This window comes from Lutjanus erythropterus, chromosome 23 (assembly GCF_056507025.1).
Source record: "Lutjanus erythropterus isolate fLutEry1 chromosome 23, fLutEry1.hap2, whole genome shotgun sequence".
In the NCBI taxonomy this organism is placed as follows: Eukaryota; Metazoa; Chordata; class Actinopteri; order Lutjaniformes; family Lutjanidae; genus Lutjanus; species Lutjanus erythropterus.
The window spans coordinates 27,833,304-27,858,844 of record NC_139339.1 but is presented as its reverse complement, the minus strand read 5'-3'; the positions used below and the strand labels follow the sequence as shown (position 1 = coordinate 27,858,844).

Below are 25,541 nucleotides of genomic sequence, written 5' to 3'. Positions count from 1 at the left end.
ATATTACAGAATTTGTGTGTAACTCAGCCAATAGAATTTACTGAAGAATAGGCCATTGACATGTAGCATCTCATTTTGAAGGGGGTTCCTAGACACAAATACAAAAAAACATACAGATAAAGCAGCATTAGATAACAAACATACACTACAAATGCACACCCTCTCCCACCTATACCCCATACCTTCAGTTGTTGTACAAGAAAAATTGGAATGGGATACAGTGACCTGGGTAATAAAATAAAAATATCAGCACAGAAGTTATGAGAACATAGAAAAATGTATATTGCATATGTCTAAATGAATATGAAGAGTACATGAATGTATATGAATATGAATGAGTCAACTTTCTTGAGAGGTGACCCATCATCTAAATGAATTTGTAAATTTCATGGATGTGAATGGTTGTCCATGTACCAAAAACTGGGACTACAACAGGACTACAGGACAGGAGGAAAGTAGATACATTTCAAGTGTGTATGGAAATGTTTCGCAACAAAAGACAGGTTAAAAAATGAAGATACACTTTTAATTTGAGATACAGGAAATGTTGAGTTTGTACTAACAGCTTAATACAGTAATTTTAGCATGTTTCACCTCTGCAGTTGAGGTAAAGGACATGTTATCATTGTGAGACAATTTGCACAGTCCTCACTGCTTGAAAGGGCTGTTTGAAGGTTTCAGACTTTGCTTTTAAGGTTATGGTTAAAATTAAATTTATGTTAGGGTTAGAGCTCCACTGTGTTACATTCCCCAGTGTATTTTTCTGTTCACATGTTTTCCTGTTTAAATATAAACCTGAAGAATGAAGTCATACTCACAAAACCAGCAGCTGTTCTCACCATGCTACAATGTTGAATCGTAAGTTCTGTTGAACTTCATTTGCTCAAATATTCAAATTGTATGTGTGTGTGTGTGTGTGTGTGTGTGTGTGTGTGTGTGTCAGCCTGGAGAGGAGTTTTATCTGGACGACTGTAAGGAGAAATGTAGATGTGATGCTCCCAATGTTACCTGTGTGCCCTACAACTGCCCCCCAATGCACGAATGCAAACTCCAGGATGGAGAGCTGGGATGTTACCCTACTGGTAAGTTTACAGTCAGATACAGAACTATTTTCATTCATGAATTTAAAAAAATTGTGGCACATAATGGTTACTTTGAGTCAGCAACTTTTTTACCTTAAACACTCCATTCCACTCTATTTCCACTTCCAAACAAACAAAATAATAATAATAATAATAATAATAATAATAATAATAATAATAACGATAATAAACTTTATTTATGCAGCACTTTTCTTTCTTCTTGTAACAAGGTTACAAAGTGCTTCACAGAAAAGGAACAATAAACACAGACAATACAAAGAAACAGCAGATAAAACAGCACAAATAAAACCAGAAAAAAATTCAGAAAGTAAGAAGGAACCAAATAAACATCATGAAGATCACAAGAGTTTGAGGGATGAAATTGGTTAAAATGTCCAGCGCAAAGCGATAAAACCCATTAACTTTGATTAACAATCTACAAACGGCTTCCTATAAAAGACAGTTTTAAGCAAGGATTTAAAAGAAGCTAACGATATAGCCTGTCTGATGTCCACACAAATCTGGATCTGGAGACACCCATCCATGGATATCACTGACCACTGAGGCACATAAGGAGTCGATACATCCCTTAAATAATTTGCAGCAAGGCCATTTAATACTTTAAAAGTTATAAGAATAATTTAAAAATCAATATGAAATAAAACGGGGAGACAGTGTAGGTTTGCTAACTCAGGAGTAATATGTCTGTATTGTTTTTTTTTGGGGGGGGGAGGTGCTATCAAATTTGAAGCGACAGCATTTTGTATTAGTTGGAGATGAAGGAGGGAGCTCTGGTTGATGCCAGCATAAAGTGCATTACAGTGGTCTAACCAGGAAAAAATAAAAAGCATGGACAATTTGGACAGATCTGCGGGGGACAGGAAGGACCTTATTTTGGAAATTTTTTGAGCTGGAAGAAGCACTCTTGACATGAGCCTCAAAACAAAGATCTGCATCAAAGATCACACCAGGATTTTTTGTGGTCTGGCTAATATTTTGTTTTAATGAGCCAAACTTACTGTGAAACAGTAAGTCCAGCAAGAGAGTCATGGGAATGTGTTTTCTCATAGAGAGAATCTGCTTTCGCTCTCTTTAGTGTTGAGTGTCCTGATGCCACTTCCAGGGTGTGTCACCAGCTAGCCACCACTGATATGTGCTCCAACTGCTACAGCTTTTTCTATAAGTTTTTTGCACCGTTGAATTGTGATTTTAACCTGTATTAACAATGATTCAGCCCTCCTCTCCGTGTCTGGAGTAGCAGTGGCCTCTTAGAAAATGAAAAAATGAAAAAATGAAAATTTAGTTATTCTCTTCTCACCATCATGCTGATTGAGGTCAGGTTTAGTTTTTCAGTTCACAGGAAAACAGTGTTGCAGAATCTCCCAAACAGTGGAAGTCAGTGGTGACAGTTTTCAAATGTAAAAAAAACAACAGAATAAAAACATAAAATGCCTCCATACTGCTCATCTGGTGTAATCCAAGTCTCCTAAAGCCCCAACATGCGGTTTACTTGGCAGCGTACACCACACATGAACATAGCTCTAAGCTAAAGATCTACAGTGAAGATTCAGGCTAAAAAGATGGTGTAAATTATGTCTTTTTAGACAACTTTGCATGTTGGGACATCAATCAGATGTATCTGCTTGGAAATAAATGTGGTCAAAAGCAGGAGACAAGGTTTAAGAAAGCGGTCAGCCAGCTGTTTTCAGCCAGAGTTAGCTAAAAGCTTGGACTGGACAGCTCAGATGGGTCTGGGGTTGATCAGGCTGCTTGTCCCTCTGTCTCAGGCTCTCAGGACTGTGTGGTGTCTGGAGATCCTCACTACAACACATTTGACAAGAGGTTCTACAGCTTCATGGGAACATGTACCTACACACTGGCCAGAACCTGCAAGAACAACACAGGTAGGAACAGATCAGACATTTGTAAGTGTTTTATATTTACATTGCATGAACTTTCAACCACACTGAATTTCTGTAAAACAACATTTTTTCAGTGGTGGAAAGAGCACAGAAAATCTGTACTTAAGTACAAGTACTGTTACACTGCTAAAATATTACTCAGTTACAATCAACACTCAATTACAATTGCACTTGTAACCGTGGATTGTCACAGTCACTTCTCCAAAACTAGGGTTGCAAATTTTCTGCCTTTTCCTTAACTGGTAGTTGAAAATGCTAACAATCAATTAATCATTAATAGTATATAGGATACAAAACATCCTAACTCATAAAAGTACAAGTATCACAAGTACTCTACAACTACTCAATTACATTTAATTTGAGTATATGTAATAATTATTTCCACCCCTGCATTTTTTTTTCCTCTGCTCTTATAAATTCATCCTCACTAGATTTGCACAGCTCTTGTGCAAAGGCACACATTCCACATGTGGATGACGCACAGTCTGCACACATCTGCTTCAAGTGATCCTTCCACCAGCAGGTGGCACTACAACTACATGAAACAACCACAGTGGTCATTGCTCAAAGGAGTCATTAAAAAAAATTTAAGCAGTTTATTTTGCAATTCTATGAAAAACACAACGTTCTCATGTAGGCACATGTGTTTTACATGTGTGTTATTCATGTACATGATGTTTAAGAAACCAACGACAAAAAGCAGACAATGATCTGTTTTTATGTGACTGTAAATGACTGAATGAAACTACATAACTTAGTGAATACCTGCACAAAGTTTGTTTCAAATGAGTGATTTGGATGAATTTTGAGCAATTTATTTCTGAAGAATACTGCATCAGAGATGAGTTTTATTTAGATACTGTTAGGAACGTTTTATGAAATCTGTGTGTTATGTATTTTTCTTTGGTTATTTTCTGGACAAATTAAACGTTTTTTTCTTAGTGACACTTCTATATGAATTTAAATGCACGGACTGTGATAGCAATGCGTGGAGAGAAACCTTATCACTGACCGTTGCAATGCATGAAAGCTAGATAGCGGATATTTTCTGTTTTATATCAGTACTGTTACAGTACCCTTGGTCATGCATGGTGTTGTGCTCCCTGTGCAGGTCCGTGGTTCTCAGTGGAGGCAAAGAATGAGGAGCGAGGACTGTCAGGAGTGTCCTACCTTAGGAAACTCTATGTCACTGTGGATGGAATCACTGTGACCCTGATGAAAGCCAGGAAGACTCTGGTCAGTATGAGTGACATTCACACCAAGACACAATGAATTTTATGTCTGTAGATATTTTTTTTTTTTCAATAATATTTTATTGGAAGGAATATATAGAAGTATGCAAATACAACAACATTGAAAGAAACTGTCCCTCCATATTTTGATATTTCCCAACAAGATGTTTTTTGTTTTTGTTTTTTTTAAAAAGAGAAAAGATCCAAATAAAAAGGTTGGAGAGCTTTACATAAAATATACCTTTAAACAGGATGTAGCTGACTATTAGAAGTCAGGTAACACATTAAGATGACAACACTTCTTAGCGATTAAGGAAAGATAGAACATAATAGAATTTGTCCACACAAGTAGTATTCAACCAAAATTAAAGCATAATAATTAATAATACAAGTGGCCTTAATCATGGGGAAGCACTGTGAGCTGATCAAAATAAGACAAGAGGGGTGTCTCCTTCAGAGTTTGAGAGTTTAAATTTGGAAAAATGGGTTCAGTAGAGAACTTTTAGAAGCTGTCACTATCACATTAGTACACACACACACAGACACACACACAGACACACACACAGAGCAGCTGTATCACTCTCTGTGTATCAGCCTTAATCTTGTGGTTTAGTAGATGCCTGCCCCTTGCTCTATTCATCTTTATTTAATCTCCTCTTCATTCCTCATCTTTTATTTCTTTTTAATGCTATAATCTCAGTGTTACTGCTGACTCCATGCACGTGTGTGTGTGTGTGTGTGTTTATCTGTTTGTCTTATGATCTCTGATGCATCACGTTTGAGAGAATCTGTCAGGAAACTGTGAATATGTTACAAACCTGCAGCTTCTGTCTTCGTGACGTCTTTTTTTGTCCTTCTCTCTGGCAGGTGAATGGACGGCGGGTGGCCCTCCCTCACTCCCCCTCTCCTCTCATCTCTCTCAGTCTTGCGGGTCAGTACGTCACTCTGCAGACGCCCTTCGGCCTCCAGGTGCGCTGGGACGGAAACCACTACGCCCAGATCACAGTTCCCAGGTTGGTATAGATGTTTGTTCAGATGTGGTCACACCCTGACTGCTGTCTGAGTAAAATGAGCAGTTTGGTGTTTTGAAATTTAAGGCTCTCACTGTAAAAAAAAAAAAAACTAGTAAAAATAAACTACATGTTTTAACTCAGATGGTCGAGCGCTCGCCTCATGCACTCAGGCTGTGAGTCGTCTGCAGCAGCTGTGGGTTTGACTCCCGCCTATGGCTCTTTGCTTCATGTCTTTCTCTCCTCTCTCCTGTCATATCTTCAGCTCTAATATAACTTAAAGGCATAAAAGCCCAAAAAAATGTATCAAAAAACAACAAACAAAGAAAGTCAGTGTCTGAGCTGCCTTAAAATTTTAAGTGAACTGATTTTGAAAAGACAAGTTGAGCTGATTTTGTAATGATTCAAAACAAATAAAATTTTCTATTCAAATAAACTTAACATTAATTCAGTTGTACCTAAGAAAACATGTCCAAGAACTCTGCAGCTTGCTGATCTGATCTCCAAAGGCAAAGAGTTCCACAGTTTGGGGGCATAAAAACAAAAGGCACTCTCGCCAGAACGATTGTGGGACGCATGAGGAACATTTAAAAGAAAAGCAGTGGAGGATCTCAGTGATCTGGCTGGAACATAAAATGAAAGAAGATCCTGAATGTATGGAGGAGCGAGGTCATTCAAAGCTTTATAAACAAGTAAAAGAACTTTAAAATCAATTCTAAAAGCAATGGGCAGCCAGTGAAGTGTTTTAAGAAGTTGACTAATGTGATCAGATTTATTTGTTTTGGTTAAACTCTGGCTGCAGCATTTTGCACCAGCTGTAGTTTCTTTAATGACTTTTTGGGAAGACCGATAAAAAGTGAACTGCAGTAGTCTAAACGGCAAGATATAAAGGCGTGGATGAGAATTTCTGCATCTTTCTGAGTTAAAAAGGGTATGATTTTTAGCAATTTTTCTAAAATAAAAAAATGAAGTTTTAATTCTTTAAATCTGAATCTAAAGTCACTCCTAAATTTGTGATGCTGTTTTTAATCTGTCCATTAAGACCACCAACCTCTTTCTGCATTTGGTCCAATTAAAAGAATCTCAGTTTTGTCCTCATTTTTAAAAGTTCTTGTTCATCCAAACATTAATATCAGCGTCATATACAGGACACTTCAAACAACCAGACTTGAAAAATGATCGTCTCTGTGTCTTTGGAATCGCACAAATGTTTAAATATATGAAAAGGATTGTGCTTGTGATGACATTAAAACATAATTGTAAAATAAACATGTATTTAGACTGGACATAATACTGATTTTAACCTTATTATTCACTTTAATTTGACCATGAATGGCCCAGGAAATCTGTTATTTTCCTCCACTCTGCTTTCAGTTTCTTTTGAGCTCCATACTTTTATCAGTTTGAGTGATCAAGTCAATGTTTAAGTCTGTTGAAATATTTGCAGCTTTTAGGGCAGCTGTGGCTCAGTAGAGCAACTTCTCCAGTAATCATAGGGTTGGTGGTTCGATTCCCGGCTCCCCCGATCCTGATAGTTGTGCTGTCTCTAAAATTCCCTCTGCACTCAGTTGAAACACCGTAAAAGACAGACTTACAAGTAGTTTTTATTCTATTTGCCAAGATCTAACAGATAGATAGAAAATGTGGAGAAAACCTGAATCTGACTGCTGACGGTCAGAGTTTAATCTCTGTGGTTGACACAATTGAAGATGTGTATTTCATGAAAAAGTCTTAAGAAACCAGCTGTGTTCATAGGTCATTCAGATCTGCTATATTTAATAAATCCTCCCATCATCCTTAATACTTCGGTTATCTTCCATTGACTGATGGTCACAGATGAAGAGATTTCTTCCACAAACAGTTTCTTAAGATGTTCCTCTTCATCTCTTAATCCTGTCAGCTCCTACCACGACCAGATGTGTGGCCTCTGTGGTGACTACGATGGGAACCCAGGAAATGACTTCGCCAAACCAGATGGCACTCAGGTGGGAAATGTCAATGACTTCGGGAACAGCTGGCAGACAGAAGAGGATGAGGATGACTCGTGAGTTTGCACGCATTCGTCTTTGTGCTGTAATCTGAGAAATTGCGGAATTTTTCCCTTCAGACTTCCCTGGAATTTGAAGCATGTGACTAAGCTGCGTGTGACTAGGCTCATATAATCTGTACATGCCTTCAGTTACTAGTATACAAGAGCCCTGGAGAGACCAACAGTATACATCAAAACCATAATGTTCCCAGATATAATTCATTCCCACGTTTTGATTAATTTGTGGGCATAAAATATTAATTTGTTCCAACATTTCTGCTTAAGTCATTGGCACAGGATAAGTGTATACAGTAAGAGCCAGCACAAACAGAGCAGCCTACAATGAAGTCAAAACACAAAACACAACCACAATATGTCTTCATCTGCAGGGGTCTGCAGCCTGCGGCTCCAGAACTGTGCAGCTCTTTAGCTCCTCTCCAGTGGCTGCCTGTGATTTTGGAAAAAAACACATGGAAATGAATAACACTTTTTTCCCCCCACATTTTAATTTTCACTTACCATCGCTGTAGGTCTATGAAAGTGAAATATGGTTAAAATTTTAAAACCATATTATTTCCAGGCACCAAACCAATGACAAATCAGGGCCTGAGCTTTGAGGTATATGTATATATTTTTGAGTTTCTAAAACTCAAAGATTATAGGTCATCAAAAGTTAATTTCAAAACATTAGAGTTTGAGTTGGGCTCAAAATTCAAAAATATATTGCAGTACATTGCCTTGAAATTTTGAGTTGTCTCAACTATTTTTTTTACAGTGTAAGTTTGGCAACTGTAAAACCATTATTTTAAAAACTAAAGTTTGAATATTTTCTACATACACTCTACAGTGTAGATAAGTTCACTGTGGATGCCAAATAATTAATTTAAAAAAAAGTCTTCAGGGAGAAGAGAGAATTTAATGTTGTGACTCCAGGCAGATTTTTTTGGCCAAAAATTGATCCTCGATGCAGATTTAATCTTAATGCAAGTATGCCTAGTGTTTTTCTTGTTGTGGCCAATCCAGAGCTCTGGTCTTCTAATACTAATGGTCTGTGAATGAGAACAATACATAAAATATACACAGTTATGGATTTTTACTTTTTACCACAGAAATTCTTCCTGCCATAATTCAGAGTATAAATGAAATTGAATGGACTGCTGACAAGAAATGGAATGTGACCTTGTTGTTGTGTCTGTATTGATCAGGTGTAGTCCAGGCACCAAGCCTGACCCAGACTGTGACCCCAAACTTGAGGCTGAGGTGGTGAAACCAGACAAATGTGGCAAAATCAAAGATCCTAATGGACCCTTCAGGTGAGCACTTTACCTTTACTAAACCGTCCAGAGCTCAAACCATCACCCTGCTGACACACACTCACAGAATCTGAAAAAACTGCTGAATTACAACTGAACAGGGCTTTTTTTTACCATAGTGGACATGTCCATGTGATTCTTATATCTATATTTTATCTCTACTTTTTCTTGAATTTGTGTCATTACATTTAGGGACTTTCAGTGATTAGTTTGGATGAAACACCAAAAAAGTATCAAAAAGTTTTTCATTGACTAATCAAAGATTTGTTTTTGCTGGGCTCTTGTAACAACAACAACTGCTCCTTTGGAGGAGGTTTATTTAGCCATATGGTGGTAAAAAAATATGAGAGCTTGTACATGAGGATGATCAGCAGCCACAGATTATTAAGTAGTCTTATAAACTTTTTTTTTTGTTTAATTTTTTATTAAGAAACATGGCACATGAGAAACAATGTGAGCTGGGCATTGAGAACAATTTTCCATATTATTCAAGGCTCAAACACACATGAACAAGGCAAACAGACAAAAATAACAGTCATTTTAAAAAGAAAGAAAGAATAAAATAAATAAATAAATTTTAAATAGAGAGGAACATTTATAAAGTTGAATACCTTTATAGACTTTATTTATCTGAAGAGTCAATATTGGAATAAAGACGGTCATTTAGTTTTATGTCTGTCATTTGATAAAATAAAACTATAAAACTATATAGCATGTATAGCACATACCTTCAATTTAATTTTTTCTTGTTTTAATTTATTTACTAATTTGGGAATTATTAAGTAAATTATTATTCATCAACATATGTATTTAGGCTATATATGTTTCAATACAATCTTCAGTCATTTATTTTTCTGTATAAACATTTAGCTTTTCACCTTACATTGATATCAGAACTTCAGAGTAAAGAGTGTGTATGTTTGTGTGTGGCTAGTTAGAGGGTGTGACTGTAGATACTATCACATTGATCTGAATATTTTATGTGTATGATTTATTAGTTCAATTTTGTTCCTACTTTCACACAGACACTGTTTTGTTCTTTTTTTTTAGTTTTTGAAGCAGGTAAGCAGTGGTTACTGGAGAACAGACTGTTGCACACACATCAGTCTGTGAATCACTCTGTTACACGTGTATCTTTACAGAGATTACTCACTATCTGATTTCACATTACAGTTACAGCTTGTTCTTGGAAAATCACATGAACAGCACTGGACTCTGAACCACATTAAAGCATGCACACACACTCACACAGACACACACACACTGCATGGTTAAAGGATATTTTACTTCAAGTATTCTTTATTTTATATTTATACTTATCCAAATATTCAGTATTCATATTTTATATTTTTATATTTGAGTTTTAAGTTTTTTCTTTCCCCAGGTTTCTGTCATCTATCATGTAGATATACCTGCCATATTTCACCATTCAACCAATGTTTGCTAAGATGTAAGCTAGCTTTAGCCTCACTCTGTTAGAATTAACATTATACTATGTGCGCAGCTGTTGGCTAACCTTACATTTACATTTTAACAGTTTTCCTGTTTTAAAATGTGTCAGATGGAAAGATTAAATCAACAGCTGGAGACTTCTCAGCTGACTCAAGAAGTTAGCATTAGCATTAGCTGACATCAGCCAGCTACACTTATAAATCATTGTAGCCGACAAAATCCTCCGTTGTCAACTAGAAATGAGAAGCTGCTTTTGTTTACATCTCTAAGGATTCAAAGACCTTGTGTTTCAACAATTACTCCCAATTTCGATGTTGAATCTGCCACCGTTATCACCGTAAACTGCATACATGCAGTGTGAGAATGTAAAGTTTTGCTAAGCACTGCCCTTCTTAGTTACCTGCCAAAGGTCGGGGTAGGTACTACATTAGAAATGGGGGTGCAAGAGCCCTTAAAACATGAAAAACACATCATGCAGTCAGCATATAAGACAAAAAACAGTACATATAAAAGGATAGCAAAGGATAAAAGGAAAAAGAGAAACAAATGTAAATGCCATGCATGGATAAGTCTGACAGACAAGCCAGGTCAGAAATAAAGCACACAAATCAAAGTGTTTATGCATAAGTTACTTCTAAAGTGTACAATTGTAAAGCATGTATGCTCAGATAACTTTCTGTGCCCAGATTATTATTAAGTTTGTAAGTATATGTGACGTAAAAGTTCAAGTGCAGATAGTTAAAGTGCACAAGTTTTAAAGTGCATGTGCAAATGTGACTTTCTAAATCAACTTAAGTAGACAGTGAGTTATTTAATCTACATATTGCACCAGGGAAGAAACCTTTCCTTCCGCAAAGCATAGTGTCTGGACAACGTGAAGGGTCACTGATCAAGGCAGTGGCATGGGACACAAGACGAGAACTGTCAAGGTCCTCTAGGGCTGGCAGGCCGACACCAGTTATCTTGCGTGCCTGACGCACAATTTTGTTCAAGGATTTCTGCTCCTGCAAAGTGAGATTACAAAACCAAACTGTAAAGACGCTAGTAAAAATACTCTAAATAATGCAGCGATAGAAATTAAGTAGAATCTGTTTATATTTGGTGAAGTGTGAGTTTTCTCCAGAGGAAAGGACATTACTGGGACTTTTTAACAGTAGTTTTGGAGTTAGCATTTTAGCATATTTTTTGTTGATCATCTTTTAGTTTTTGTACGTGGGTGAAATGACCTTTGGTATAATTTTTTCCAACTTGAGCTCAGGAACGTAACGTTAGTTCTTCATGGCTCTTTCCTGCACAGTCACAGGTGTTAATGTCCAACGATCAGATGGATTGCTCAGGTGAAATCAGCTGTATGTCAGTACAGTTTGATTTCGGTGTGTTGGGCCATCGACCTTCTGCTCCTCAAACTGACTGACTGCTTTTCTCTGTTCAGGGAGTGCACCGCTGTGGTGGACCCCACTCCGTTCTTCCAGAGCTGTGTGTATGACATGTGTCGGTTCAATGGTCAGCAGCATGTCCTGTGTGACCAGCTCCAGGCCTACACCGATGCCTGCCAGAGCGCCGGAGCCAAAGTCCACCAGTGGAGAACTCCAGACTTCTGCCGTAAGTCGCAGAGATTTCTTTGGGGACGCTCACACTGTCTCATTCTAAATCAGCCCAGCAGTTCACTTCAGCTCACTTAATTTCCAACAACCTGACACAGAAGAAAAAAATACCATCCTGTCGCTGTCCTCTGGCTCTGGTGGCTAAAACATTTCTGCTAGCTGAAACATCAGAGTAGACACACCTCCAGTGTTTCAGAGCAGAGAAAACTGCTCATTTTTTATGATTTTGAGATAGAATTTTGAGATTGAACAAGTTCTTATGGTGAGACAAACTCAGAACACACATTTATTGTTGCTTTACACGATCTTTAAAGTCAGAATTCTCTGTCCCACCCTCTGCCCTACTGGCCCACCTAAATCTGTCCTTCTGTCATCTCTCTGTCTCTGTGTGCAGCCCTGGCCTGTCCTCCCAACAGCTCCTACTCTCTGTGCGTGAGTTCGTGTCCGGAGACGTGCCTGGGCGTGGTGGGACCGCCCGGCTGTGAGGACGTGTGTGTGGAGGGCTGTGAGTGTGACCCAGGCTTCATCCTCAGCAATGACAAGTGTGTGGCACTGAAAGACTGTGGCTGCGTGGACACCAGTGGATCATACCACCCTGTAAGTGTGAACAAGTGATCCAATCACAGCACATTTATCCTGAATAAAGAATGCCCTTATAATGGGAGGAGATAAGATGCATTATAATTTCTAGTATAGATTGAATTTTATACTAAATGTGAGCTAGATTGGCAGCTAAGAGGCTGAGAGAAGACTGTAAATACTGAATACTAAACCTTGTGTGAAATGACAGTTTAAAAAGTTTGTTTAACAAAAAATCAGAGGATTTTGGAAACATCACATATGTATCATTAATATAAAAACCAAACAACAGAGGCCCCGTCACTGAGCCTTGAGGAACCCCACAGGTAATCAGTACTAATCAGGAATCACAGTTTTTATTGGTACCTATTAAAGATTAACGTAACTGCTTAACCAAGAAAATGCTGCCCCTCTAATTCCATATTTTTGTTTTTTCTTCAGTAATAAATTATGGCCAACCTTATTCAAATGCTTTTTCAAAATTCTAAGAACACATCTGCTGCATATTCTTTATTTTCTCTTGCTGTTGATATTCCCTCCACACATTTCAGAAGTGCAAAGCCATATTGCTGCTCACACAGTGTTTGTGTTTCCAGAAAGTCTTTTATGTTTTCCAGTATTTTAGAGATTTGAGGGAACAAGGAAACCTGAGCTGAGTGTTGATGTTATTATGGAGGTGATACATTTAGATCTTTGTGCGATGGTTGTTTTGTATCTGCCACTATCATATATCATCTGTATTTATTTATTTATTTTGTGTGTGTGTGTGTGTGTGTGTGTGTGTGTGTGTGTGTGTGTGTGTGTGTGTGTGTGTGTGTGTGTGTGTGTCAGGTGGGTGATGACTGGTACTTGGAGGGCTGTGAGCAGAAGTGTGTGTGTCACAGTGGAGGTTTGATCCAGTGTCACAATAGCAGCTGTAAACCAACCACTGAGAGCTGCCAGCTGCATGATGGAGAATATGAATGTCGCCCTCTGGGTATGTTACAACTCTGCAAAGTGGGACCTTCACTTCATCAAAGCATCACACTGTAAACTCAGGGCCAGACATTATTCCAGCAGGGCACAGTGTACAGATTGCAGAGTGGGAGGAACAGGAGGTAAAGAAGAGGTTCTCCTCATAATGTGATCTGATAATGATGAAATCTTGAGAAATTGTCTGAACAGCCCAACAAGCTGTTTAATGAGATACTCAACTTTAATATCGTATATGTGTATTTACTATTTCAAGGCAAATTTCCGGAGACTTTAAAGGCTTCTTAAAGTTCCATACATGTGCCAGTTCCATATACTGCATGCTAGTGTTTAGATTTTCTTTCAGTTCCTTCAGAGTGGAATCTGTGTGATGTGTAATTAAATCCTAGCAGTTCATACTCACACACACATCAGTTAAAGTCTCTCCTCTGTTCTTCAGGAACTGGTATCTGCTCAGTGTCTGGTGACCCCCACTACACCACCTTCGACAAACACACCCACCACTATATGGGCGCCTGCTCCTACACCCTGACCAAACCCTGCAACGTCTCCTCCAGCTTGCCGTACTTCACCGTGGACACCCAGAATGAACACAGAGGGAGTAACAGGAAGGTTTCCTACGTTAGGGCTGTGGTGATCAACGTGGACGGACTGACTTTCATACTCGGCAAGGGTCGCACAGTCCAGGTATGTCACCTGACGCAGACAGCTGCTTCACTCACCGCTTTGGTGCCAGTTCTGTTGAAGCATACACACAAATAAACTTGTCAAATGCAGGTATAACTCTTAATATTATTTATTGTAACATTACATCACAATGATTGATATTAATGATGAGTCATCATTAATATGTTAGACACTTAGGCACTGTTAGAACACAAACCTTTGCTGAGGCCAAAGGCCTGATATCACAATATTAATCAAAGTGAAAAATAATTTGTGTAATCAACCCGTGACTTGGATCCGTTTCAAAATGAAATGGGTTCTTCTTTGACCTGACCTACACCCTTTCACACTGTAAGAACAAAAAACTTGAGAAAACTCCAAATTTCAAGGCAACAGACTGTAATTTTGAGTTTTGAGTCCAACTCGTACTCTCAAGTCTTGAAAAAGTTTTACCAGCTACTGATCTTTTGTTGAGATAATTTACTTTTCTTCTTTAGATAAACTTAACCCTAACCCTTGTATTTGGGTAAGTTGAGTAAATTCATTGAAGTGAAACTAAATTTTTTCATTTATTTTAATTTCCTAAACTCAAAAATTGAAGTTTATCAAAAGAAGAAAAGTAAATTATCTTAACTAAAGATTGCAGGACAGCAAAACGTTTTAAGATTTATTTAGACTAACTTAAGAATTTGAGTTGGGCTTAAAACTCAAAAATCTGTTAGACCCCATTACCTTGAAATCATCTCAACTTTTTTTTTTTTCACCAGGTTTCATTAAAAGTAGGCCAGTATTTTTTCTGTAATCCTGCTGAGGAAAACAGGCAAACAAACAGTTCTGAAAACATGGCAGAGGTAAATGTTGCTGCAAAAAAGCTCTATATTATATGGGAATAATAAAGATGACATAAAGACACGTCTGTCCTCTCTTCTTCACGCCGTCTATCCCAGCCTTCTTGTGAGCATGATAGTTTTTAGGGCCACTAAACCAAGCTGCTGTATTTGATGGGTTGGGAGTGAGAACATGTTGTCTGCCCATCATCAGAATAAATACGTCTCTGTCCTCCAGGTCAATGGGACGGCGGTGGTCCCACCTGTCACCTCCATCAGTGGAGTGAAGATTTACTTGAGTGGCAAGTTTGTCATCCTGGAGACGTCGTTTGGCCTGAGGGTGCGTTTCGATGGAAACCACCATGCTGATGTCACCGTGCCAACCTCCTACAGTGGCCTGCTCTGTGGCATGTGTGGTAAGAACCAGTATGATTTATCACCGGTGTCTCTTTGTGTTTTAATATAATACATCTAAAATTGAAATTTTAAAGCATTGACTCATTTTCAACCAGGAGCAAATGATTCCAGTCAAAATGTATTTGCCTCAGTGAACAGTATTTTTCCAACCCAACCAAGCAGACTTTCATCCCAAAGACAGCCCTGGAAGTCTTTTTGGTCTTTCTGTGGTAAGTCTTGATGTTTTTTGCCCCGGCAGGAAATTTCAATGGGAATTCCAAAGACGACAACTTGAAACCAGACAACACACCAGCTGCCAACACCAATGAACTGGGAGACAGCTGGCAGGTTCCTGACACACGGCCTGAGTAAGCAACATCACAGAATCCAAAAAATATACTCCTATACTGTCCCATGTGGCTTTATTTCCTCTAGGCTATTATTAGAGACACACTCAACATTTACCTGTGAACTATCCCTTTAAGCACCCAACAAAAATCATCTTCATTCTAATAAATCCTGCACCTTTTCTCCAGCTGCACAAACGGTGGAGGACAGGAGGACTGTGATAAAGAGGTGGAGGAGGAGGCCAACAAGCCCACCAGCTGTGGCATGATCACTGATCCCAATGGTATGACACACACACACACACACACACACACACACACACACACACACACACACACACACACACACACACCTTAGTGTCAGCCCAGTACCACTGTGAAAGTGATGACTGAGTAAAATTGACCCCCACCACCTCTCTGTCTCAGGTATCTTTAAGCCCTGTCACTCTGTCGTGGACCCCGAGCCGTATTTTGGAAACTGTGTGTATGACATGTGTGCGACTGGAGGTCAGACCGTGGCTCTGTGTCAGGCCATAGAGAGCTACGCTGACATGTGTGCTGCTGCAGGAGTCCCCATCACATGGAGAAACAACACCTTCTGTCGTAAGTCATAATATTTTATGGATTTTGTTTGGCTGTCAGTATCCCTTCAGCTAATCAAATCACTCTGTAGGTGATGTTGTTTGCCAGTGTCATTTTCATGATAGTGGACTCCACCATCCACTTGAGTCAGAACAATTTTTAAATAAACATTTAGAGTTATTGTTTTAGTTGTTGTTTTTGGTGTGGATGGACCTTATGGCAGCCAGTTGAGACGACTTAAAATATTATTTAGTATTAATTATTTAGTTAAGATTATTTACTTTTCTTCTTTCGATAAACTTAAAGTTTTAAAATTTTGAAAATCAAAAGTGTGTTTAAAAAATATATTTAGTAAATTAATTGAAGTGAAAGTAAATGTTAAAATTCTAATATTTTCAATTAAAACTAGTTATTTTTTCAGGCACTGAAAAAAGACAAATCAGGTTTGCAGCTCACTGTGACTAATTTTTAATTTATTTTTATTTTCTAAAACTCAAAAATTCAAGTTTATCTAAAGAAGAAGAGTAAATTATCTCAACTAAAGATTATAGGTCAGCAAAACTTTTTAAAAGTTTATTTCAAAACTCAAAGCTCGTTTCCTTGAAATTTTAAGTCGTCTCAACTATTTTTTATTTTTTACAGTGTAGCTTATGGAGGTTTATGTTTCATTAGTTCCTGTATTTGCCACTTGTTGTCACAGTGGCTGGTGTTTAGGAAATGTTACATAGATTTAAGAAAATAAACTTCTCGTACAGCTGAGGAAACACAGGATCCTGCTTTATGAAAAGAGTAACTAATAACAGTTCAGCCTCTCCTAACTAACTGATACCAGTTCAGTGAATTTATTTATTACTATGAAACACTTGCCAGTGTGAGAAAACTATTAAAGCTTGAAGAAAAAAATGACTGTATATAATTTTTTGTTCAGACATTAATGTGTATTCTCTAAATTTCCCTTTTCCAAATGTCCTCTTCCCTCCAGCTCTGAACTGCCCCTCAGGTAGCCATTATGACCCCTGCGGCCCCGCCTGCCCCCAGCCCAGCTGTCAGGACCCAGCGGGCCCTGGTGGCTCCTGCAACCAGCCCTGTGTGGAGGGATGTGTCTGCAATCCTGGCCTCATCCTCAGTGGAGACAAATGTGTCCCGCTCAGCGAGTGTGGGTGTACTGATGGAGATGGAAATTACAGGCCGGTAAGTGTGCTGAGATGGGACGATTTTTATTTTCCTTGAAAGAAAATATATTTGAATGTGCGCTGAACATCTGTATATGCACTATTTGTGTGTGTGCGTGTGTGTTTGAAGGTTGGAGACTCTTGGTTCACTGAGAAGGACTGCTCAGAGCGCTGCAAGTGTAACGGAAACTACAACATCACGTGTGAGCCCTGGCAGTGCAGCCCTGCACAGGAGTGTAAGGTTGTAGAGGGAGTACTGGACTGTCACTCCACAGGTAAAGCATATTCTGATCATTTTCTGTCGATAATTACATCCAGACTGAAGAATAGTTATTTTTGTGTTTGATGACATCATCAGATATGTTGTTTGCTCCCCCTCCTCAGGTAAAGGAGTGTGTCACGTGGCTGGAGATCCTCACTACTACACCTTTGATGGTGTGATGCACACGTTCATGGGTACCTGCACTTACACTCTGGTGGAGGTGAGGACTGCCTCTGAACTGTAACACACATTTAATCTGTTATGTTTGTGCCTCTGGCTCCTTCACCTGCTGTACACTTTGTCATTTTTTAACTGTAGGAAACATAAAAGGCAGATACTATTAGCACCTTAATGCACCACTAAGCTTGATACCAGCCACTGTAAAACAAAAACGAATAAGAAAAGTGTGGCTAGTTACACCCAGTTGTTTATAGCCTAGGATGGCATAGACAAGCAGGTGTCAGTAGCCAACAATGCTACTTGCATCTGAAGCATAAAAAGCCAAAGCAGCTATTTACACCCAGTTGTTTATTGCTTACGATGGTGGGGACAAGAACCCAGGTGTCTGCAGCAAACAATGCTATTTGCACCTGAAATGTAAAAAGCCAAAGCAGCTATTTACACCCAGTTGTTTATTGCTTAGGATGGTGGGGACAAGAACCCAGGTGTCTGTAGCAAACAATGCTATTTGCACCTGAAATGTAAAAAGCCAAAGCAGCTATTTACACCCAGTTGTTTATTGCTTAGGATGGTGGGGACAAGTACCCAGGTGTCTGTAGCAAACAATGCTATTTGCACCTGAAATGTAAATGGCTAAAAGTAGCTATTGACACTGGGTCAAAAGAGCATTTGTTTCAACAAAATTCTACAAATTCGACATGACATTCGAATCACTTTTTCACCACATATTGTCATTCATCATTGATTGAGTGAATTAGTTAATTTTTGATCTCAGCTCAGTGTCCCTGAGAGGCCTGACAGAACTGATGACTTCATCTGTTGTTTTAGCCCACTGATGATGTCATAGTTCGCATATTTTATTTGGTTCTGTGACCTCACTGATGATGTCACAGTTGGCATGCCTGTTATAACTCATAATGATGTCATTGGTTCAGCAGTTTATAAATAGATCTTTGAAAGATTATATCGACTGAGTTGGAGTCGACACAGCTCCCTTAGGTGAGATGCATAAGTCTTGTTGGTGCAACTGCCCCCAGGTGTTTTTTGCTTCAGATAGCAGAGACAATTACCCAGGTGTCTGTAGGCAACGATGCTATTTGCACCTAGGGTTCAAATATTGTTTAATAAAATTGTTTGTAGCCTCGGGCAGCACAGACAAGCACGTAGGTGTCAGTAACCAACAATGTTATTTGCACCCAATGTGTAAATAGCTAAAGTGGCTATTTACACTCAGATGTTTATTGCATAGGATGGTAGAGACAAGCAGCCAGGTGACAGCAGCAAACAATTCTGTTTTCACCCCTATTTACACTCACCTATCTATAGCCTAGGATGGCACGGACAACAACCACATGTCTGTAGCCAAAACTGCTGCTTGCATTCAAGGTGGAATGTGGTTATTTACACTCAGATATTTATAGCCTAGAATGGCAGAGACAAAGGCCAGGTGTCTGTAGCTAACAATGCTATTTATACCTGGGATGAAACAGCTATTTTGGCTATTTAAACTCAAATATTTATGGTCTAGGATGACAGAGAATGTAGCCATGAGCTTTTGATTTTTTTCTAACCCTAACCAAGTAGTTATGTTGCATAAGCTTAAATAGAAATGATATTAACTATCAAAAGTCAACACTGACTCCTTTTCTCAAAGGGGATTTATATTCCAGTCTCACAGGGGAAAGATCTGGGTTTAACACATTTATCTACAACAACATCATCTCTACATAGACTTTGTCGTTCTTTTGGCTAAGCAAAGGGGCCAGGTGTAAATAGCCAAATATCTGCTTTCTTCTCTGAATCTTCCAGGTGTGTAACACCACCAAGGTAACTCCATTCAGGATAGTAGCTAAAAACGAGGAGCGTGGTCAACCGGAGGCCTCCTATGTTCGCTCTGTCAAAGTCTACCTGCCTCATGATACTGTGGTTGAACTGCAAAAGAGCCGCAGAGTTCTGGTAAGGAACATTGTTCAGTTCTTTAACATTGAATGGATAATGGGTCATAACTGCAGAAACCAGTAATGGGATGCAGCTGAGTGGAAATGATGAGCAGCTGACTGATGTCTGTCTCATCTCAGCTAAACGGACGGCGGATGCGAACCCCAGTTTCCATCGATGTGGCCGGAGCCAAAGTGATAACCAGCGGATCCTTCAGCCTGCTGGACACAAACTTTGGTCTGCAGGTGAAGTTCGACGGAGTCCATCACCTGGAGATCACTGTTCCTGGAGAATACTACAACAAGGTATGAAGACATAAGACCAGTCCCTGTCTCAGTGTCATGTCAGACAGTCAAAAAGTCACATCATTTGGATCGTCTCACTCCACATGTAGTTAGAAATTCAAATGTGTTATTTTATATTGGATTGTAAAAGCTACAAGATGGAATCCTTTTTATGAAAAAGTGCAGTAACCCTGTTCCACCTCCCTGCTCTCCAGCTGTGTGGCATGTGTGGAAACTACAACCACAACCCCTCTGATGACAACCTGATGCCCAACAAGAAACCAGCCAAGGATGTGATTGAACTGGGCAACAGCTGGAAATCAGAGGGAGACAGTGATCCTGGGTCAGTGGGTTCCAGCCATGTTTACTATGATTGTCTGGATTGCATGAATCTATATGGAATTTACAACATGTATCCCAAAATATCAAACTGAATCATTACATTTACATTTCTGTAGTTGCCATAAATAAAATCATTCATCCAAACACCTCCACCTCTAGCTGTCAGCCAGACACTCGTCCAGACGTTCACCCTGACTGCACAGCAGAAGAAGAGAAGCAGTTTGAGGCCCAGTGTGCCGCAATCATCCTCTCTGACCACTTCAAGCCCTGCCACTCTCATGTGCCCCCCGCGGCTTTCCTGGGTAACTGCATCTACGACATGTGCGAGTACGACGGCATGCAGGCAACGCTCTGCGACAACGTGGAGGGGTACGCTCAGGCCTGTCAGAGCGCCGGAGTCACCATCAGCTGGAGGAACAACACCTTCTGTCGTAAGTTACACTAACACAGATCAAATAAAGACAGATTGCAGTTGTCCTCCTCTCACACTTCATTCTCCTCCCTCCCTGCAGCCCTGCCCTGCCCTCCTAACAGCCACTACTCAGACTGCACCGCCCCGTGTCCCCCCACCTGCTCCAACCTCTTCCCCACCACATGCCACCTGCCTCCAACTACCTGTGTGGAGGGCTGCCAGTGTGACGCTGGCTACGTCCTCAGTGACACCAAGTGTGTTCCCCTGAGCAAATGTGGCTGCCTGGACTCAGATGGAGAGTACCATGATGTGAGTGAACATAGAACATCCTGCACACTGAAATCACAACTGCAGGTTCTACGCTTTAAAGGTGTAGATGAACATTTCTGAGTGCCTAGGTCTGAACCCGTCGCTGATAATCACTTGGTTTCTGATAAGAAGAGAGAGGTGTCATTTCACTAACCCTGGCACAAATACACAAACCCACACAGCCTGTGGCTCTGCACTCTTCTATCCACCAGACAACATATTTTCCTTGTCTCAACCTCCACTACAGAAAACATCTGTGTGACATTACATTTTTAACCTTTCTTGCAGCATTTGCCACAATTGTTCTCATGATCTGATGATCATTTATAGGCAACATTTCAAGTTGTGTTTTGCTTTCTGTGTTTCGCCAGTAGACTCTCTTTTAAGGTGAATCCTACGCACAGTTTTATAAATGAGGCCCCTTATTTATAAATGTGGTGTACGCACAAAAGAGGGCATACGGCACTTTCAAAATAAAAGTTGGGATTTCTAAAAAACACATGGCCTTCATGCTGGTTTGCATTTAATGCATATAAGTCAAACTATCGCACTTTTTACTACTTTCTCATTGCTATGGATGATGTGTCTGTCGTTGATAGATATCACACTCATTTTATCACCATGGCCCACTTTAGCATTTAGCGACTGCTTAATTCATCTTGTTATTTCATGAAAAAATGTACTTTTGTTTTCTCAAGATAAGATAAACTCATCATGAGAAATCATGAGAAAATAAGCTTTGCTATCTTGAGATAACAATGGCTAATAATTTACATGTGAAAACAATCACTGAGGTGCGCTGTGCCTGTGAGGTTGCAGCTGGGCTGAGAGGACTGATCTGGATGTTATGTCTTCCAGAAAGACAATGCAAATTCTGCCTGTGTGATTGCAGTCGTCTCATGCATTAATCAATAATAGATACTAGTGATGAGTGGATGGGTTCAGAACCTGCTTAACACCCAAATTAATCATTTTCTATGACTTAGAGACCCTTACCTGCACCCTGGTACCTGCAGGCTCTGTTACCTTCTAAATTATATTGAGTAGTACAAGCTTTCCAGGTGATTTCTTTATTGTGTGTGAGACACTGCTTTCAGCATTCAGTAATGCCACTGCAGCAAATCTTAATAATACTTGAGCAGAAAAACTAAAAACTGTAGTTCTAAAATTAAAAGGAGGAAACAATGAAAAAGACAAAGAAGTTGCGCTGCTGTGCCTCAAGTGTAGATGCGCCCTATCTCCCACCTGCAACCCTTCTGTTATTAATCAGAATGTTGATTTTTATGACCCGGCCCACCAGATCCGCTAATTAACCTCAGTGCCCATGGTTATAACTGGGGTCCCTTCATCATTAATGTAATCTAGCTTCAGCTGGTTTTCAGCTTGAATTGCCTGCTACAGTTTTCAAGTCGTCATTTATGCATCATGCTGTAGCAGAGATTTTGGTAGTGCTTTAATTTCCAGGTCGCATAATTGGTAAATAGGTGGTGAATAGGTGGTAAATACCAAGTAATATATTTGAAATTTCTTAGAAATTAACCACAAATTACTTACAAACTTTATGGTTTATTATGTGATAATTAGCAAGTACAATTTCTGTGTAGTGGCTGGTAATTACAAAGCAACAATTTGAAAATCTTCTGAATTTACCCACAAATTACCTACAACTTTCATGGAAAGTATGCATGAAAATGGTGCTTGCAAATTATGACATACTTACCATGAAATCTGGGGGAAATTTGTAGGTAGATTCAGAGAAATTTAAAATATGTTGCTTTATAATTACCACCAACTACATAAACACAGTACTTGCTAATTATCACATACATAACCATGAATTTAGGGGTAATTTAGAAGAAATTTCTAAAGAAATTTAAAATATATTACTTAGTAATTACCACCTATTTACCATGGAATTATGGGAACTGGAAATTGAAGCATTACCAACATTTTATTTATGTCAGTATTGCTTAGCTTGTAGTAATACATCACTGTATTCAATTAAAATTCCCTCTAAAACTGTAAGTGAGAATTGTTTCTGAATCTAAATAAGTCTGTGTCTGTGTGTGTAGGTGGGAGACTCGTGGCTGACAGATAAATGTGCTGAATCCTGTACCTGCAACCCCGGAGGCAAAATCACATGTAAAGTCCACAAGTGTAATTCCAACTCGGTGTGTGCCCTGGACAAGTATGGAGACCTGTACTGCCAACCTGCCAGTGAGTCCACAAGTCAGGTTACACTGTAAAAACAAAAAATTAAAAAAAAACTCAAGGCAACGGACGGCAGTAGACTTTTGAGTTTTGAGCCCAACTTAAACTGTTAAGTTTTGAAAAGGTTTTACTAAGTACTGATGTTTAGTTGAGATAAATTATTTTTCTTCTTTAGATAAGGAATTTTAGAAACTCAAAACATTGTATTTAAAAAAATATTGAGCAGATTCATTGAAGTGATAGTAAGTGTTAAAATGTTAAAATGTTAATTTTTCAGGAACTAAAAAAACAGACAAATCAGGTTTGCAGCTCACTCTGACCATTTTTTGATTTTTTTAGTTTCTAAAACTAAAAGTTTCAGTTTTATCTAAAGAAGAAAAGTAAATTATTTCAACAAAATGTATAGGTCAGGAAAGCTTTTTTAAAGTATTTCAAAACATCTCAAAAATCTATTGCAGTGCGTTGCCTTGAAATTTGAACTTGTCTCAACTATTTTTTTTACAGATTAGAAATTTTAATTTAAATTTTCAAAATGTAATGTGTCTGACACTTGTGAAAAGGAGAGTACCTAAACTATGTCTTTGTATTGTTTTGATCATAACACATTTTGACACTTTGATCTATTTCATCATTCTTTGTAGAGTTCGACAAGTGCAGCATTTCCGGAGATCCTCACTACAGAACATTCGATGGTTTCACCCATCACTACCAGGGGCCCTACACCTACGTCCTGACTCAGGGCCACAACCTGCAGGACTCCCTGTCGCCACTGGTGGTGAGGGGGAAGAACATAAGACGTGGGGGGAACAGGAGGGTGTCCTTCCTGGATCAGATGTATATCGACGTTTACGGTGTCAATGTTCGCTTCCTGCAGAGGAAAAAAGTCCTGGTCAGTCTCAGTCAGTCTCTGTTCAATGAAAGATGTTTATTTCTTTGCTCTTTTTCGCAGTAAAAAGCTTAAATCTGAATGATCTCCTGCAGGTGAACGGGGAGCTGGTTGCACCTCCTCTCAATCCAACTGAGGGTTTGAGCATCACGATGAACTCCAGGCAGGTACAGCTCACCACTGACTTTGGACTCACCGTTCGCTTTGACGGCAGCAGTCGCGGAGGTAAAAGAAGAAGAAATTCCTGTCCTCAGTAACGGAGCACTTGTCTTTGGCCTGTCTGTAAAAACAACTCGTCTCCCTCCTCTGTCTTTGTGTTTGTCTATCAGAGATCATCCTGCCCAGCACCTACAAGAACTCTGTCAGAGGCCTGTGTGGAAACTACGACGGCAATCGGAGAAATGAGTACATGAAGCCAGACGGGACAGTGGTCAGGAACCTGAACACGTTTGGAGACAGCTGGAGGGTCAGTGACCGACAGGCTGATGGACTGAAGACCTCTCAGCTTCCTCACACAGTCCACAGGTAGGACCACAGCCACCTTGGAAACAACTCCAGGTTTTATTTAATCCCATTTTTCTACACCTTTCATGTATCATGTCCCACAGTCTTCTTTAGGCCGTGACCTAAACGTCTCCAGTCACATGATAACAAGTGTGGTATCTGAGGGCAGGGGCGGTTTTAGTGATTTGGAGGCCTCGAGCAAAACCCAGTATGAGGCCCTTCTCCATTAATGCAATCGCAGCTAGTGAACACAAAGTATTTGGAGGCAGCTCTTTTCATTTAACAAAGCCACAGAACCCAAACTCTGAGCTGCTGTCTGATCTCATCCACTAAACTATTTAACTCATCTAGTGTTCAGCAGTGCTGGAACATGAATGAATACTGTACTGAACTAACTGTATTATACTATTTTCAGTTTCTGCTACTTTCTCCTTCTACTCTGCACTGTGGTCTAAGATTAACAACATAGAATATAAACAACAAATAAATGGTGCATCATTAAACTGCCCAGTAATATTCTGTATAAAGTTCTTCAAATCAGCCCCACATTTACCAGCTACAACATGAACACATTCATGCTTTAATAACTATAGTCCAGTTATATATGATTCTCAAATGAATAATACTTAACAATTTATGTAGAATTAAGTAATTTTATTTTTGATACTTTTGTACTTTTGTGCAGCCTTCTTCAAACCAAATCTCGACAAAACATAATCCATGAATGATCTTATCTCAAAATAATTATTTAGTATTTCGAAATGATTATTCAGTGTTTCAAAATAATAATTTAGTGTCTGAAAATAATGATTTAATGCCTTAGAATAATGAAACATTGCTTCCTGTAAGTCGCTATAATGTGAATCTCCCCCAAAATAATAACTCACTATGTAAAAATAATGATTTAGTGTCTTTAGATAATGATTTAGTATTTGAAAATATTGAGTTAGTATCTCAAAAAACTGACTTATATTAATAAGTTAGTTTGATCTTTCATTATTTAGAAATATATGGAGAGAAAGATTCAC

The 25,541-nt window shown here is 39.1% G+C and overlaps 1 protein-coding gene across 1 annotated transcript in view; it reads left to right on the top strand.

Moving 5' to 3' along the window:
- The window catches only part of zanl (zonadhesin, like), a 48,600-nt gene that overhangs the window by 10,294 nt on the left and 12,765 nt on the right, over positions 1-25,541 (top strand). The window contains exons 17-42 of the mRNA XM_084711771.1: positions 944-1,082; positions 2,870-2,986; positions 4,116-4,240; positions 5,104-5,249; positions 7,147-7,290; positions 8,481-8,588; positions 11,473-11,642; positions 12,039-12,241; positions 13,055-13,199; positions 13,635-13,882; positions 14,927-15,104; positions 15,344-15,452; positions 15,621-15,715; positions 15,858-16,034; positions 16,996-17,204; positions 17,316-17,460; positions 17,570-17,667; positions 19,437-19,583; positions 19,706-19,870; positions 20,065-20,192; positions 20,351-20,622; positions 20,704-20,912; positions 22,985-23,129; positions 23,765-24,012; positions 24,105-24,234; positions 24,339-24,534. Of these exons, the coding sequence (XP_084567897.1) occupies positions 944-1,082; positions 2,870-2,986; positions 4,116-4,240; positions 5,104-5,249; positions 7,147-7,290; positions 8,481-8,588; positions 11,473-11,642; positions 12,039-12,241; positions 13,055-13,199; positions 13,635-13,882; positions 14,927-15,104; positions 15,344-15,452; positions 15,621-15,715; positions 15,858-16,034; positions 16,996-17,204; positions 17,316-17,460; positions 17,570-17,667; positions 19,437-19,583; positions 19,706-19,870; positions 20,065-20,192; positions 20,351-20,622; positions 20,704-20,912; positions 22,985-23,129; positions 23,765-24,012; positions 24,105-24,234; positions 24,339-24,534 (4,196 nt within the window). The remainder of the gene's footprint in view (positions 1-943; positions 1,083-2,869; positions 2,987-4,115; positions 4,241-5,103; positions 5,250-7,146; positions 7,291-8,480; positions 8,589-11,472; positions 11,643-12,038; positions 12,242-13,054; positions 13,200-13,634; positions 13,883-14,926; positions 15,105-15,343; positions 15,453-15,620; positions 15,716-15,857; positions 16,035-16,995; positions 17,205-17,315; positions 17,461-17,569; positions 17,668-19,436; positions 19,584-19,705; positions 19,871-20,064; positions 20,193-20,350; positions 20,623-20,703; positions 20,913-22,984; positions 23,130-23,764; positions 24,013-24,104; positions 24,235-24,338; positions 24,535-25,541) is intronic.